An 18159-nucleotide genomic window follows, 5' to 3' on the forward strand; every position below is an offset into this window, starting at 1 on the left:
GACATGCACAGAACTAAAATGCATGGGAATAAACGTGCTTAGTACTGGAAGCAAATTTATTTATTTCATATGATTTAAAATAAAATTTAAATTGAGCCTTTGGAAGTAGACAACACACAAATAACATACATGCATGCACGCATACAAATATGCATTATAAGATAATATTAAGTAGAAAGATGCTAACATGCTGACCAACTCTTAACAATCTTTTGTTTCCATGTATCTTGATTCCACATAGTTTTCATGAACCTGGATGTGTAATAAATAACTGCATTCTACTATACATATGTATCTACCTGTTGCAATAATGCTCAAGGTGAATGAGTTATTCCTTACAATTTCAAATCTTTTCAAGATTAAGCTTTGATGCATACTAGATTGGTGCAAGTATTTGAAAGAGGTGATTCATGAAATCTGGGAGCGCATTAAAAAGACTTTTTATAATAGTTAAAGCAGCTGTCAGCCTTCAAGATATCTTCTATATCTTTTCTATGGCTATGCATCTTTCTCACTGCTCTCCATCTTTCGGCTGTCATTAGTAATGGGGGAGGGGGGATTGGAGGAAGAAAGCTGGAGGTGTTACATTCCTGTGCTGTAAAGGAGAAGGAGGAGGGGAGTATAAATTCCTGTTCTTAAGTTTCTATTTCCTTGCCTAGCTTTTTCCTTCCTTTGCGCAGCTGCTAAGTTTTATCAAAATATGTCAAGGTCAACGGACAGAGGCCTCATCACCACCTGAAGATGCCCACATGATCATATTCAGAACTTTTAATTGGAAGAGTCTTTTGGATTTCGGGGGTGGGAACAATTCCATCCCTTTGTATATGTGATCTGCGCGCAAATTCTTTAGATTCAGAATTTTACCTGTAGCTTCCACTTTGAATTTCAGTAAAAGAAAAAAACTTTGCTCTAACCATTGGAGTCTGAGTATTTCTTTCTTGGATTTTGAATGGAGCACAGACTGACAGCAGCTTTTTCATTTATATATCTCAAGCAAAACAAAACTCAAGCTTGCAAACAATTTGACTGTTTTAATGATTCAAACACTAACCAACCCTCTCCTATGCCTATCTGGCAATCTCTGAAGTCAAAATGTCCAAACCTTGGACATTTTGGTTAAAGGGGGCATTTGGTGTTAAGACTGGATTAGGGACATTGGATCAATACTATAGTCCCACAGATGTCAGAACTAAGTCTTGGGACTTCAGTGACAAAGTATTAAATAACAATATGACAATGATCTAAGCAGACCTACCTGTATGAACTCCCATTGCATCAACATTTTCCATATTGCAGACAGTGATACAATTGTCAGCTGCATCTCTCACAACTTCATATTCAATTTCCTTCCATCCTACCACTGATTTCTCCACAAGAATTTGATTGGTCATTGCAAATGCCTTGATGATTATAGAGAAGAGAAAGTCACAAGGTTTGTATAGTTCTGCTAAAAAAATTAACATTTCCTAGTGCTCTTGAAACATAGTTGCTGTCAAAGGGCCATTTCTATTAATAAAAACACCCTTGCAGGAACGGTTGGGCTACATAAAGAAATGCACAATACTTTCAGTGAAATTTTCCAAAAACCTGCTTATCATCATGTATCAAAGGCTCCCTTTTTATTTAGATCTCCTAAGTGTGATTGAATAAAGATTATATGGTTCTCTATTAGAACACTAATCTCTCCCAATTAAAATTTCGGCACATAACAATGATTCACGTGACCCATAATATGTGCTTGTGTAGTCTCAGACAAGCAGTGAGTGGAAGCTACAGGTGGATGAGGGGATGTTACACCCAGGCCCTCTGAAGCATAGGTGAATGTATGAGTGCTGCAGGATACCAAGAATGACACAAACAAGACTTTAGACAGGGTGGGTACTGCGGGGAGCATGAGAGCGCTGTGGAAAGGTGCTCCAAAGCACAGGCAGATGCCCTTTTTCAGCACTGTTGTAACTTTGAATGATAGCCAAATGAGTGGGCATGAACCAAAGAATACCTATAAATTAATGAACACAGTAAGTTTCTTAGTCAAAATACTTTCCAGATCTAGAGTTTCATGATAATGTATCAGTCACTATTTAGATGGCTTTTACATGAACAAAAGCAGAGGGAACAGGTCTGTCAATAGAGACCAGCCTTGAAGCTTAAATGGATAATTTATATTTAAAAATATGCTAGACATAAACATCAGGAAAAGAACATCAGTTTTCTCCCCAGTTAATAGGATGTATTTGGCCTGCTTATTGTATTCAAATCTAACCTTACCATCTGGTAGAATGATCATAGATGGCAGAGAGCCCAACAACACAATCTGGTTGTATGGTGTATGGTGAAAGCATTACCCTTTTGCCAGCATTGGGGAAAAAAACCAACTGTCAGCTATTTGCATATTGAATTAGAATAAGATGCCTAATAATCTATTTTGGGATGATTTCTGTTATCTAGTTACTCAGATGGTAAATATGCAATACTTTCCTTTCTGATTCTAAATTTTCAGAGGCCACAACTTAACAGTGTCATTTTGTATATAATGTAAGTGGGCATTATATTATTCTGCTTCCTTATAATACCTCTTATAGCATGATTCTATTAATCATGAATACACAACAGTGTTTCCATACATCATCTAAGTAAAGATGTCTCTCTTGCCTTTGCAAGCAGGCTATGATCCTAAGATCTTTCAATGACAGAGACCCTCCCTATGTTAATTTTTGTTATTAAGGCAAAGATTTCCAAAGCTGAGAAAGCTCATCCATTCCAAAGGATGAGAATTTCAAAGAATGAACGTGTTTCCATAATCTATTGAGGTTGTCCCCTTGTTCACATTTTCAGGTACCAGTGACATCCTCCACATAACCCATCAGTTCTGAGGATCCATCCATCCCTTTTCAGAGATAGCAAGTTTTATAAACTCCCTAGGCAGAAATAATTGCTTTATTCTGCAAAAGATTATCTATCAACTCAAATATAATAAAAATATTAAGATTTTAAATCTTGTTAAATACTGATTGATTATTAATCCATTATCATTAGGGAGGTGCCGACAAAAGCGAAAGGGGCGGAAACAAAAGCGCGGCTGTAGAGCTGGTCTGTTGGCTCAGCTCTGAAAGCAACCCCGTAGACTAGCGCGGCGAAGTGTCTTTTTGAGCAATGCCAGATCCCCTCATCCACAAAATTGATGAATTAGAGCTGCTGATGGCAGCAAGCAGGCTTCTCTGCAAAAGCTGTGTGATGATTGTCACAGAGACCTGGCTACACCCAGCTGTACCCAATGTAGCAGTGGGGTTGACAAGCCGAGTCATTTATCTGATAGAAATGGTGACTCTGGTAAGAGCCAGGGAGGAGGACTCTTTATCTATATACACAGCGACTGGTGAGTTAACAGCAGAGTAGTTTATACGTACTGCAGAGTAGTAAACTACAGAGTAGTTTATACGTACTGTCACATGTAGGCCATTTTATCTGCCTAGAGAAATCACTGTGATTATAGCTGTTTATATTCCGCCTGATGCCAATGTTAGCGCTGCACTTTCTACGCTATATGACATCATCTCCAGCCAGCAGCAAACTCACCAAGGGGACACTCTTGTCGTGGCTGGAGACTTCACCCAAGCCTGTTTAAAGACAGTTCTCCCTAAGTTTGTGCAGTACATGCAACTTTCCACCAGAGGGAAGAATACTTTAGGCCATGTGTACTCTAATCTGAAACAGGCATATAAAGTAATCCACCTCCCCCACCTGGGTACATCTGACCATGTTTCACTTCTGTTGTGCCCGAAGTATGTCCCTCTCAGGAAAAGAACTCAGCCAGTCATGAAAATGGTTCAAATCTGTCCAGAGGTGCTTTCAGTCAGCTGCAGGGCTGTTTTGAAACCACTGAGTGGAGTGTATTTGAACATCAAGACCTGCATGAATACACTGATGCTGTACTCTCTTACATCAAAGTGTGCACTGACAGTGTAACAATGGACAAGTGCATCAGAGTCTATGGGAATTGTAAACCCTGGATGACTGCCGAGGTACGGACACTTCTGAGAGGCCAGGATTCTGCCTTTAAGGCAAAAGACAGGGATATATATAGAGAGGCCAGGGAAAACCTTAGAAGAGGCATTAAGACAGCAAAACAACAATACAAATATAAGGTGGAGAACCACCTAGCTGCAGACTTTTTTTGGGATTTTCTCTGTCTACAGAGACCCTGGGAAAATCCCCAAAAAAGTCTGCAGGAAAATTCACCACCCCATTTTCCTAATGATCAATCATTCTTTATTTGGGATCACAGGATACCATGTCCAGCTCCGTTTTCAGGGGGAGAGAGATACTTTTGGCTTCATGCAAGGAAAGCAGCAGAAGTCTTTCTTTCTCTTCCCCCAAACTCTGCCAGAAATGAGTCTTTGCCAGCATAGCCTCTTGGAGCAGGCTGCCTTGCAGGGTCCCAAAGACTCATTTCTGGTGGAATTTGGGGGAGAGAAAGACTTTTGTTGCTTTCCTTGTGTGCAGCCAAAAGCAGAAGAAGAAAGAAGCGGAAAGAAGCAGCCCGGTGGCAAGGCAAGTACCCCCCCTCCCCCCTTTCCCCCCTTCCCTCACTACGTTGTGTTGTTCCAACGCAAGCCTTGTATTCCCATGGGCCATGTGGGCAGCGCAGCCTTGTGTTCCCACAAAGCTTGGATTAATTGCTTTGGTGGGGGGTGTTCTGGGAGTGACATTACTCTGCAGACCACCAAAATTTTCTCATGGGCCACTAGTGGGCTGCGGCCCACCAACTGGCGACCACTGGCTTAGAAAATACATGGACTAGGGTAAAAGGAATGCTAGTTTCCTTTGTAAATTAATTTATTTTTTAAAAAAATCATATGAGAACATTATATTCAAACCATAGTTTGTTATTACTTTGGAGTGATGATTTTTAAATAACTTCCAACTTTAAATGTTTTTTTGTTATCATGTTTTATTATGATACTTATGGCAGTTTTTTTTTACAGTTTATATTATTTTATAGAATAATTATTTCTTTTGTTATAAATTACAGTTATTTATTTTTGATTAATTACAGTTATAAGGGTATAGTTATACTTATATTTACTTATTTAACATAAAATAGCTGTAACTATGAGGTAATGTCTAATGTACAGACCTATTTTTCAGTATCTGACGGATTCAAATCAGTGTTAAAGTGCTAATTATTATATAATTATTTATATATTTGTATAAACATTATTATATAATATTGTGTATTTACACTAATTGTCAGATGGAAGTACTGATGGTGTTTGATGTTCCTACAGTATACTAACAAAGATGCTGAAACTGAATTTTCAGTGTACACACTGTCCAACATATGACCTATGACTCTGCCTGCTGTGTCCTGATTTCTAACTTGGATTTATTTATTTCATTTATTAAATGTTTATGTTGCCCCAAATTGACTCAGGGAAGATGAGCCCTCAGTTTCAGATGTGATACCAAATTACTACCAAAGAACCACCAGAACAATACCTTGGTAGCAAGATCCAGGAGGTGTTCCTTGTCAGCGCATAAACCTGATCCTAGTCCTCCCAAGGCATAAGCTGAACGGATCATAACAGGGTAGCCAATTTTTTCTGCTGCTTCCAAAGCATCTTCTATCTGCCACAATACAAAAATGAACAGAAAAATAAGATAACAATAGATAGAAAATCTCTCTGCACCCAAAAACTTTAAGCATCATTGAATTATTGCATAACATGCTATAAATTAGGTCTGTAGATGGCAATTAAGTTAATACTTAATGTTCAGTTAGGACAAAATGGTAAATAAATTTACTCTAATAACTTCCCTGAAAAAAATCTGGGAAAGCTAAGTTTGTTGATCGTGATTTAAAAAAAAAAACTTCATTGAACAATTTTGCATATTCCTGTGTATTATATATTATATATTCCTCATGAAAATAGATAAAAAATTCTCTCAGGATATTCAATAACATTGACTTTTCATCATCCTATGATTAACTGACCACAGGGGGTAATGATAGGTAGAGATTTAAGAATTTACTCTCAGCTCTTTCTTTCTTTATCATTCTCCCCTGTTCTTTGTCTAAGAAATTGCTAACTTCTACTCACTTGCCTTTGCCTTTCTTCTCATGCATACATACATAAGGCATGGGGTCTTTCATTCTTCTCCTGGTAGGATATCATTAGCTAACTGCTAGACTTTGTCTATTTTTTTCTTAAATAAATCTCTTTTCTGTTATAATTGTGAAACCTGCTTCACTAATCATTGCTTAAGTCAGATATCTGCTCTCAGGAATTCTTAAGTGCACACCCAGAACACTTCTATCTACAATAATATTATTAACCCAGAACTAAAACGAGCATGCAAAAAGATTCCATAAAAGAGAGAGAAAGGGTTAGCAGTTAAAAAAGTGATTAGAAATAAAAGTCATGACAAAGTTGGAATGATTTATCTGGGGGGGAACAAATTCACTGTCATACATTTAAAGGAAAGCTAAAAGAAGTGAAGAATGGGACACAGAACAAACCTGTTAGACCAGTGGTTGTCAACTGGTGGGCTGCAGACCACTGATGGTCCATGAGAAAATTTTGGTGGTCCGCAGAGAAATGTCACTCCCAAAGCACCCCCCAAAGCAATTAATCCAGGCTGCATGGGAACACAAGGCTGCACCGCCCACATGGCCCGCAGAAACACAAGGCTTGTGTCGCTTGCATTGTGAACAATACGAGGTAGTGAGGGGAGGGGTGAAAGGGCAGAGGGGAGGAACTTGCCCCACACACCTCGCCTGGCCACTGGGCTGCTTTTTTCTGCTTCTTTCTTCTTCTGCTTTTGGCTGCATGCAAGGAAAGCAGCAAAAGTCTTTCTTTCTCTCCCCCAGACTCTGCCAGAAATGAGTCTTTGGGACCCTGCAAGGCATCCTGCTCCAAGAGGCTGTGCCAGCGCAACAAGTCTCACTAAGACTCATTTCTCATTTGGGGGAGAGAAAGAAAGACTTCTGCTGCTTCTGCTGCTTTCCTTGCCTGAAGCCAAAAATCTCCCCCCTCCCCCAAGATTGGAGCTGGAGACAGTATTCTGCAATCCCAAATAAAGAATGATTTATCGGTAGGAAAACAGGGTGGGGAATTTTCCTGCAGAGATCCTGGGAAAATCCTCAAAGAAGTCTGCAGGAAAATCCCCCACCCCATTTTCCTACCAATAAATCGTTCTTTATTTGGGACCACAGGATACCACTGTCTCTCTCTCTCTCTCTCTGAATGAAGCTGAAAAGCAGGTTAGTGAAGGAATGTGTCTGCCTTGGAGGGAGTGTGAGGGATGTGTGTGTGTGTGTGTGTGTGTGTGTGTGTGAGAGAGAGAGAGAGAGAGAGAGAGAGAGAGAGAGAGAGAGAGAACATCACTGCCAGCCCTCCGAGGTTAGATTGGATCCCTCCCTCCTTCTCTGTCTCTCTCTCTCTCTCTCTCTCTCTCTCTCTCTGGCAGTGTTGGAGCTTCAGTGCTTGGCCGGCAGGTGAGGTGTGTCACTTGCTCTTTTTGGCCACGAGGCGTGTGGGGGGGAAAAGTAGGATATCCCTCAAAACACAGTCTAGCCGTTTTTTCAATGGCAGGGGAGGGAAATCCGCCCTGGAGTGGCTTACTGACGTTGGTGGGAAAGTTGGTCCCATATTCCAGAGCTGCAGTAGTCACAGGACTGGCCTTTGGTCAGCTCTGGGATGACCAAAGGCCAGTCTTGTGACTACTGCAGCTCTGGAATATGGGACTGACTTTCCCATCAAAGTCAGCAAGCCACCATCAGTCAAAATTCATATTAGTGGTCCACGGGATTTAAAATTATGAATCCAAAATTATGAGTCCAAAATTATGAGTCCAAAATTATGAGTCCAAAAGGTTGGCAACCCCTGTCACACCAATATAAAATAAAAAGATTAACTCAATTAATGTGAGAACTTATGTAGCCCTAGATATATAATCAGTTTTGATTATGAAGCAAAGGAGGAGGAGGAGGAGGAGGAGGAGGAGGAGGAGGAGGAGGAGGAGGAGGAGGAGGAGGAGGAGGAGGAGGAGGAGGAGGAGGAGGAGGAGGAGGAGGAGGAAGAGGAAATAAATTTGCAATTCATACTCTATGAATATTGATTATTAGGAGTCATTCATTACTTTATAATCTATAGATTTTAATAGGACAAAACCCATTCTGAGTTAACTATTAAATCGTTAGCATTTAGATAATATTAAAAATGGCAGTTATTTGCTCAAAAAAATTACCCTCAAGTAAAATGTCAGAATGGATCTAACCTCTAAAGTTTCTCTGTATTTAATGTGCTGCAAACACTCAATCAAGTTATATGGCTCTACCATCAACAGAACTGAGTTGGGGTCATGAAGGAGAGAAGGGGGTGCCTCTTCCCTGCTCCTCTCCAGAACTGAGTAGATCTACCTGTGATGAAGGACTATGAAAAAATGGCACCCTCCATGAATGGAGTCAGAGACTAGGATGTATGGCATGGTGATACCTTTACCTTTCAACTTACAAGGTCTTTGGAGAGACAAAGTTTGCTGCAGCAGCCACTATTCATGCAAAGACAGTGGGACAAATGATAGACTAGAAGGGGGAACTTTCAAAATATACCCTAGACTTGCCTGCAAATGGGATGGCATATATTCCCTTCACTGGAATATGCTTTATTCCTGCCTTCTTCGTATACATTTGTGAGTGAAAATACATTCAGCGCAATGAGAAATGAGAAATAAATCCTGTCCCCACAGTGAGGATGACATGGCCTCCACACTTAGACACACCACCAGTTCAGCCATTTCAAAGTATCACCATATTTATTATTTGAAATTTGATTTACCGATTCTACAGCATAGCTAGGAGCAATCTTCTCATTAATTTCATTCAGTTTGTCTGAAAACATCTGCCTGTCCTCAGTAGCCATGATAGATTCAACTGATGTTCCAAGGACCTTTACTCCATATTCCTGCAGAATGCCACTTTTAAACAGCTCCACTCCTGTACACAGAATGAATTGGAACAATTAGCATTCACAAATGTTCAGAAATCTTTTCTCCTTAGCAACTGATTCTTTAGCTATGATGGGGAAGTGAAGGCAGGCCATCATGTTACATATAGGGTCATATAGGGACAGCTGGCATGAATGTGCATCAATTCCATTCTGGTGTAAGAAAAGTGGGAGTTATTTCTACAATTTATGTGCCGTTCTATTTCCAGAGAATTAAAAACAAATATGAAAATTATAAACAAATAATGAAATTATAACTAATGCACCTTTCCAGATAGTATGATCTTACTCATCCCCAAATGCCTTTCTGAACAACCACATTTTTATATCACTCTAAAAATGTAGCAAGGAGGGGGTGGTCAAGATATTTGAGAGTAAGCTGAATCGGGAGGGAAAGTCCCTGAGAAGGCTCAAGCCGGGAGTCCCTAGAGGTGGCATTCCTTTAATGGTGGAACCTGTCAAGCCCACACAACTGGCAAACCAAAGAAACAAATATGGATTCCAGAAAGAGTTGAATTCCCAGTCACTTAATTAAGACAGAGTCTCTTTGAAATGCTTCCTTTCTCATGTTTTGCATTTAGTCTACGTTGCCTTTTCTCACAGATACAGGAAGTCCTCATCTTATGTTCATAATGAGACCAGAATTTGTATTGCTAGTGGTTGTTATACAAATCACTGCAGTCCCTAAATGAATCTGGCTTCCCCCATTGACTTTGCTTGTCAACAACTGGCTGGGAAGGTTGCAAATGGTGATCACATTACCCTACATTTTTGGAATGATGTAAAAAGTTCAGAAAGGCATTTGGGGATGAGTAAGATCATATTATCATATTTGTTTTTTTATTTTCAATCAATATTATATGTTGATCAGAGTCTCTGGAAATGGAATAACACAAAAACTGTAGAAATAACTAATTCCCATTTTTCTTACACCAGAATAGAACTGGTGCGCATTCATGTCAACTGGCCCTATATGACCCTATACATAACAATTCTGCAAAAATTGCAAATACATGCCAGTTCCCAACACCCAGAATTTGATCACAGTTCCAGTTGTAATGGTCTTAAGGGCAAGGGCTAGTCATAAGTCAGTTTTTTCAGTACTGTTGTAACTTTGAACAGTTGGTAAATAAATGGTTATAAGTTGAGAAATGCCTGCATAGGAATTTCTCAGCTGCATTAGAGAAATCCCATAACTTACCACAGTTCAGAGCAGTTTGCCCACCCATGCCAAGAATTAATCCATCTGGTCGTTCTGTTTTGATGACTTCTGTAACAAAATGTGGGGTGATTGGAAGGAAATAAACAGTGTCAGCCTGCTTTAAGCCAACTTCATTTGTCTGAACTGATGCAATGTTGGGGTTCATCAGAACAGTTTTCACATTTTCTTCCTAGAAAAACAAAACAAAATGAATTTACATAAGTAAATCTAAAGTTATAAAGTAAGCTTAAAAATAAATAATAAACCAGCTGTACTTGAGAGTGCTCAACTAGCAGCTGGCTGCATCTCCTTAAAGCAGTCACATCATTTCATAAGTTTTGTGTAGTTGCCCTATTAAACAATTAAAATAATTCAGAGAAAGGTCTGCAATGGCAGCTGTACTTAGGTACAGTTATCATTGCTCTATCATGAAAACAGTCTTGACTACATTACTGGTGCAAATCATGCTGCCAAAGGCAAGGACGTCAAGAATAAGTGTCATTTCTAGAAAGGCTGATTTAGCAGCAAATTTGGACAGCTAATTGGTAGTGAGAAAGAGGTCAAGCTATCAAGATTAATGGAAAACAGAATATTTTTTAACTATAAAATAGAAAGCAAGAAAATAGAGGAAAGTAAGATTATTTTTGTTATTAAGAAAATACATTTTCCCCTTCCGATTTGCTATCTTCAGATAGCATATCCTCAGTGAAATGGTCCTTTCCCATATGCTATCTTTAATTCTATCAGTCACTTTGCCAATTTTAGGGTCTTATTAATGTTTTTGCTGAATCAGCCAAGCATAACCTTAATCAGACATTGAAACTTTGGCCTAGAGAATTCAGAGCTTCCCAACCTTCATAATTATGAACATGTTTTCCTGAAACTGGGGAAAAAATGTACCCCATGCAGACCATTAGTAGAAAGGACTGAAGTAAAAAGAACTTTTTGTGACTGAATATTATAATCTAAGTTCCCTTGTCACACATCCCATAAAAAAACACCTTTAACTCACTTGTTACATCACAAAATGTAACAGAAAAATATCTAAACAATATTAAACTTCTTTAAATGGCGTTGGATTCAATAGATTAAACACCCCAAAAGTCTTTCATATTAAATAATTAGAAATGAAAAATATTGCATCATGCACATTTTCTCAGAAGGGAGAATTGCTCTTTGCAACCAGAAATCCAATGGGCACTCTCTCTTTCTCTCTCTCTCCCTCCCTCCCTCCCTCCCTCTCCCTCTCTCTCTCTCTCTCTCACACACACACTCACTCTTTCTCTCTCAAAAACATAAAAATAAAAAATGAAATCACATTTTGTAATCCATACCTCATACTGTGCTATTATAATTTTAATCTCTCTATTAGAAAGATATTATGCAAAAATCCAAACATGAACACTGGTAAAAGATTTCTTTATCCCTAACTGCATGTCCACTGAGAAACCTAATTATTACCCCATTTATAAAACTATTTCCTGTAAGATATCATATTTCATAAATAATTCAAGGCTTTCAAAGTCTGTTACTTGCTTCTGCAAATATGGGTCTCATACAAAGTTGCAGATAGTACTGGTAATGCAGCAAAAATACTTTATTTTTGCTGCATTACCAAAATTGCTGGATGTTTATTGTATAGTAATAGCATACATAAACCCTGAACATCTCAGTAAACTTAGCCTACATAGTGATTTGTGCTCTGCTTAATCCAGAGATCTGTTACGTGTCAGTTGCCACATCATTTAAAATATTCTTCGCATTTCTATCCTCAGAACAGAGTAACAGATAGCAAGCTGAACTTGCTATCTGTATTTGTTCACAATCAATCACCATCTTTACCATTTATAGCAAACCACTTTAAAACATTTATGTGAATTATTTCATTGCATGCTTATTAATAATGGAGCCCACTTAGAAGTTCAGGGGACAGAGTTCATTCTCAGTGAATAATAGAGACAGTTATGTCATGTTTCTATATTGTGTAAAATATTTTATAAAAGCAGAAAAAAAATCTTCCTGTTTGAAAGAGTAGGAATGGCTATGGCACATGCCAGCATTTCAGTGTCCTTATTCTTACCTTCATGGCTTTCACAGCCTGGGAGCCAGAATAATCAAATTCTCCTGCTTGACCAATAGACAAACCACCAGATCCTAGGATGAGGACTTTGGAAACCTTAAAATAATCAGCAAAATCAGTTTTTCATTCATTCATTCATCCATTCATTCAATTTCTATCTCAGTCAATGTTTTGGGGTTATATTAGCACATATATTCTCAGTCTTTTTAAGCTGTGTCCTAACTTCTTTCTTTCTAACAGGAATAATTGATGCATCCCCTTTGACTCTGTTCCTGTTGATTATGTAACTGCAATGAGAAGGACATTAATTTTCAAGCATTTCAAATATTAGTAACTACTATGGGTAGCTAGAGAGCTGGGAATACTTGAAGGCAGGGGTGGGATTCTACCAGTTCGGACCAGTTCTATAGAACTGGTTGTTACGATTCTGTGCAGTTTGGAGAACCGGCAAATCACACCACTGGCTGGCTCCTCCCCTCCCCCACCAACTCCATCCATGAGGCTTCCCTGAGGCCCAGTCAGGGGTGATATTCGGGGGTTGGGGGGGAGAAGAGGCCTGAGAGCAGAGCTGAACCTTCCTTAGGATTGAAGCTTCTATTTTTCAGTGGAGACTCAGGCAGCAGATTGCAGAAAGGTAGATCTAGGAGTGAAGCTGTGATTCTGCAAGCAGCTCAATCTGCCTGCCTCCTTTGTCTGCTTTGGGGTAAAAGTTGCTCTTTTTTTAAATAAAAAATTCAATCTTTACATATATATTTACAATATTTACATACAAGCCACACCCAGCCAGTCACATGACCACCAAGCCACACCCACAAATTAGGCCATGCCCACAGAACTGGTTAAGAAATTTGAATCCCACCCCTGCTTGAAGGTCTAATCTCAAGTGATCTAGAAAAGCTACACAGTGTACCTTTTCGATGGAAAGCTCCCTACAAACTAATCCTTCTTGTTATTTAGATCGCTTCATTAGAGTGGATGGGGCTGTCCCTGCTCTCCTCCCCACAAAGCATAGCCTAGCATGGTGCATTGCTTAAACTAACAACAAATTATAAGAAAGTTCTTAAGTTGAAAAATAAGTATTTGCAAAGCTGCACATTCAGCCAGATAGTAAGCTTGCAAACATCCCTTATGGTGTCTGTCAATCATAAAAATCATTGTTTGTCACTTCCCTTGACAAAATCCAGAATTAACCTCCTATAGTGAAAATCAGTTTACTGGGAACATATCCAATATGAGTATGCAAAATGTTTTAATCTCAAAATATTCCAGCCTCAAATCACTAATTTTGTTTCATGTCTGAGCTTGCTTGCAGACATTTCATTACCTAACTAGGTAACATCTTCAGTGCCTAAAGCCTTCCACCTGAAGCCTTCCACTGAAGATGCTACCTAGTGACAAAATATCTGCATATGAACTACTAAACTCAGACAGGACCAAGGATTTCACAGTTCAACCCTAAGCTACAACAACACTGATGGATGCCAACCATGAATTTGAACTTTGTTCAAAGGAACACAGTCTATGTTTAAGGGGCTGGAAAGTTAGACTTTATGATTCTCATGCCAGACTGCTAGATTGCAGCATGGTTAAGTCTGTGGTACAAATGGGATGGGGAGATAAAATGGAATAACAAATAAAATGTGTTAAATCAGAATGTCTCCACAATGGTGGAAATGAACTCTTTAGTCTGGAAACTCTTTTTCCATGAGCTCAGAAGAGGCTGATTGCTGCATTCTGGAATATAAGCAAAAATCTTATTGTGACTAGTAGACAATTCTTCCCATTTAAGGCAAGTTTTAAAACAGAACCATGATGAACAGTGGCTCAGATTAAATCTCAAGAAGACGTGTCCTAAGTCATGAAGGTCTAATAGATTATAAACCAATAAAAAATCTCCTTTATGTACTAAAAGGATGCATTCCAAACTCCATCATATTAATAATCATTTGGAGCAAAACTAGTGTTAATGTAAGTTTCATGTGTAACAAAATCAAGACAATTTTAGCAAGGAATTTTGGTTATGCAGATTACTAGTAATTTTTCTACCCAGCTCATATAATAACAGCAATAATCAATATGGCTAATATTTCAGGTAAAGATAAAATAAAGCACTGTAATATACAGACCTCAACTCTTGAAGTTGCAGCTGTGGTTTTGGGCAGCACTGAAGGAATGCTTGTACCTTTTCCCCTCTTGATGAGTGAGATAAACGAATCAAATATGAACTAGAAAAATAAACAATAAAGTATAGCAGTCTCAGAAAAAACCCATGTTGATTATTCATCCCATTTGAATAGAATTCTAGAATTATCACTGATACTTCAACTAGTGTGTATTTCTCATGTTGCATGAAGTGTGACCCTTTACACAAGGAGAAAAAGAACTATTTAAATTGTGTGGTAAAGGAGGACAAATTATTATTGGCTATACTGTGGATCCACAGATCTAAAACAATCCTAAATATAACCTCCTTTAAAGATGTTTCTGACTGATAAAACATGCTTAAGTTATGCAATTCTCCTAAATCTTATGGGTTTTTTTCTTTGCCCATTTCAATGTATGGTTCAGCCCTGTTCTTGAGAGATGATCTAGGTCCAGGGCTCATTTAAATTACCAAAGGGTTGGGAAAAGAATTATAAAACAAAAAACAAAAACATACCCACACAAGACATTCAGGAGGCACAATTTCGGTCCATTACATTTAACCTCTATTATTTCACAATCATCTTCTTCCACATGTACAATCTGACTTCAGATTACTTATCCTAACTAATTTTTTCCCAAGTATTTTAACATAAAAGCAAACAAATGTATATGGAGATTCTCGGTCATCAAGGACATGAAAAAGCCCAAAGTGGCTTTTTCAAAAGGCAACTGGACTTTCTTTGTTTTTCCTAGAGGACGTTTCGCTTCTCATCCAAAAAACTTCCTCAGTTCTGGTCAGTTTGGGACATCAGAGCAAGCAGTTTGACAAAAAGTCAGATGCTGAATTTTTTCCCCAAATGAATATACATAAAGAAGCACTTCACATAAATTGTTATGTGGGTTTGAATGTTTTTACTACAATAACCTAACAAGCCAGCAAAATTATCCCTCCAGAATTTGCTATTTAGTATCATTAGCATTCTCTTGATAATTAGGTTGTGAACCTAATTACTTTAATTAACAGTTAATTAATAGATAAATTCTTTGCATTGTATCCCAAGCAAGCAAAACAACCAAGGTTCTAAGAAATTTAATGCATGAAAATCGAAATGCCATTTAGGATCTTCAACTGCTGATTTACGACAGTCTCATATAAATGTGGATTTCAATTGTGTGGGATTTTATTGGCCAATAACATTGGCTTGCTCATATCATGAAGCAAATCTTTAATTTCTTTGTCTATTTCAAAGGTATAATAACAATCTGTCTCAGAAGTTTAAACTAAATAAGAAATGTCGTTGTCCATTACGAATCTTGTGAAATTTCCCCTAGCTGTATTTCCCAGGCTTGAATTTACTGCATTATTTATTCACTTCATTCTTGCAGGTTAAAGTCCTCTGTGTAGTGAGTTTCTTGAGGATGAAAATAGTATCTGACCAAGAATTAGTAAAGCATGTTTTATGATAGAAATAGTGTTAATTTTAAAAGAGACGTATTACAGGGATAGATAAAGTGGAAGCTACCTATATCCTGCCTATATCCTGCCTATGGCCAGTAGATCATAAAGTGCACTGAAAATTTGGTATCCCTGGATTTGGGCCTCTAATATCTCTTCTCACTGACTCATACACCAAACACAATTCTCATAATTTATTGAGAGATGACATACCAATCTTGGAGTAAAGGTTTAGTGAATGCATCTGCCAGAATCTCTATTAGTGAACAGTATTTTAGTTCACCGAGTTCCTTTTCATGAGCATCTTGCACAAAGTGGTGATTGGGTCTATATATTTTGTTTTGAAGGTAGGTTTTCTTCATTTGGGAGAATTGAATATATCCTGTATGTGTCATTCCTCTGTTGCCATTCCATTTTGTTTTAGGAAGTAATTTTCCATAGGTCTTCTAAGGCAGATGGCTTCAGCTAGCCTTAAGAATTCAAGATCTAGATGACCTACAAGGTCCCTTCCGACTCTGATTATCTGTTAAATCTGTTAAATCTTTTATCTTCTGTGTTCGTTTCAGGAGATAACTTTCTCACTTCTTTTCTTCTATCTGAATGTCCAGGTGGTCAGAGATGCTTCCCAACTTTTCCAGGTCTACTTCCTTGTTGGGTTCTTTACTCTCTCTTGCCTGTTCCTCTTAGCTTGGTAACAATCACATCAATAAGAAAGTATGTCTAATTCTCATTTCTAAATCTGGAGGAAACGGTTGAGTTTGAGGGTTGCAGAGAAGAGTGGTAGATGAGGGGAAATGTTACTTATGCTTCCTTAAACACATTGTTCTTCCTCCCTTGTAGTTGGACAGCTGCATCTACCTGCCCTCCCCATATAAAGTTTCAGTCTTACATAAATTCAGACTGAAGGAATAACTCAACATTTATAAAGGTTTTTTTTCTGTTCCATTGAGCACATTTATTCCTTGTCTTTGATAAATTTCAATATTTTTTTCAGTAAAGCAAGAAAGTCAGTAACCAATTAAAATGATCTTTTTTCTAAAATGTCTTTTGAATACAATAACTCCAATGAACACTATTAGGTCCCTTTTTTACCTTTCTTGTACATTCTGAAGCTGTTTTCTTATTACACTCACCAAATTACTCAACATATTGCTCGTGGGATTACCAGGACAAATCACAGGCAGGGGATTAAGCTTCATTTCAAATATGAGAACAAGAAAATGTGCATGTGAATTCATTTACATAATTCTACAACTTCAATAAGGAAAAGGTATTCAAAATGCATTTGAAAAGTAATAGGTCTTTTCAAGGGGAAAGAAAGACAGTAAGAAATATACTGCGTTTCTTTCACAAAGATCAGTAATTGGGACCCCATTCTACCTATACAAATTGAACTGTAGAGTTTAATATAAAGTATTACATAGAACTAAAATCTTAGCAACAACTAAGCCCATAGGCCGGATGCATCACGTGCTGGCCACGTCCCTGCCCAGTTTAACAAAGTGGGGGGGGGGAAGTCCCAATATGTTACGTGATGATGTGAATTTGACACCCATGGCTTAAACCACCAATAGTGCTGTGCTCCAAAAACTTAAATAATAACACAAAGTTTTATAAAGAAAAATAAGGATTGGAATAAGAGAAGATTGGGAAATAAAGCTAATGACTCTGAAAAATGGGAATCAGTAAAGTTTCCACTTGTGTCTTGCCCCTGGCTTAAGATCCTTCTTTAGGTATAACTGGGTAATACCTGAGGAGGAAGCAAGTTCATCAGGAGATATGAGCTCTAGTAGCCCTGATACTGTAAAACTAATTCCTGCCTTGCCAGGTCAAGTGACCAGATTCTGATCTGAATCCAAATCTTGGGAGAAACATAGAATCAGAAAGGTCAGGTTCTGGGAGAAGAACATATGAGCTACTGTTCATATGAGAATTGATAGTTCTCCATTGTGGGCTGGGAACAGGCTCAATATGGAATATTTACACCCTCTCTTACAGCTGCTGGTTGCTATAAATAATTCTTCTGGTCCAGCTGCTGGTTGCTTCACAGTTGTTGCCATGTTCTTAGTAGTCCCTTGCAGGGGTGGGATCTGACCAGTGTAACTACTGGTTTGGTGATTTTGCGTTTTGCGCGCACATGTGTGTATATTGTTGTCAGCTAGCTGCGATTTTGCGCTTTGCGCGCACATGTGTGTATATTGTTGTCAGCTAGCTGCCTGGACAGCTGAGCAGCACTGCGCACAGCTGCGCAGTGGTTGAAAAAGCATTT

At 38.4% G+C, this 18159-nt stretch overlaps 1 protein-coding gene across 1 annotated transcript in view; it reads right to left on the reverse strand.

Moving 5' to 3' along the window:
* The window catches only part of CPS1 (carbamoyl-phosphate synthase 1), a 177406-nt gene that overhangs the window by 94296 nt on the left and 64951 nt on the right, over window positions 1–18159 (reverse strand). Inside the window, exons 12-17 of the mRNA XM_087953795.1 lie at window positions 14416–14514; window positions 12290–12385; window positions 10210–10399; window positions 8841–8998; window positions 5500–5628; window positions 1256–1400 (exon numbers count right to left, since the gene is read on the reverse strand). Of these exons, the coding sequence (XP_087809921.1) occupies window positions 1256–1400; window positions 5500–5628; window positions 8841–8998; window positions 10210–10399; window positions 12290–12385; window positions 14416–14514 (817 nt within the window). The remainder of the gene's footprint in view (window positions 1–1255; window positions 1401–5499; window positions 5629–8840; window positions 8999–10209; window positions 10400–12289; window positions 12386–14415; window positions 14515–18159) is intronic.

Source organism: Notechis scutatus, chromosome 1 (assembly GCF_049901735.1).
Source record: "Notechis scutatus isolate UNSWTSFEM ecotype Mainland chromosome 1, rNotScu1.2, whole genome shotgun sequence".
NCBI classification, from domain to species: Eukaryota; Metazoa; Chordata; class Lepidosauria; order Squamata; family Elapidae; genus Notechis; species Notechis scutatus.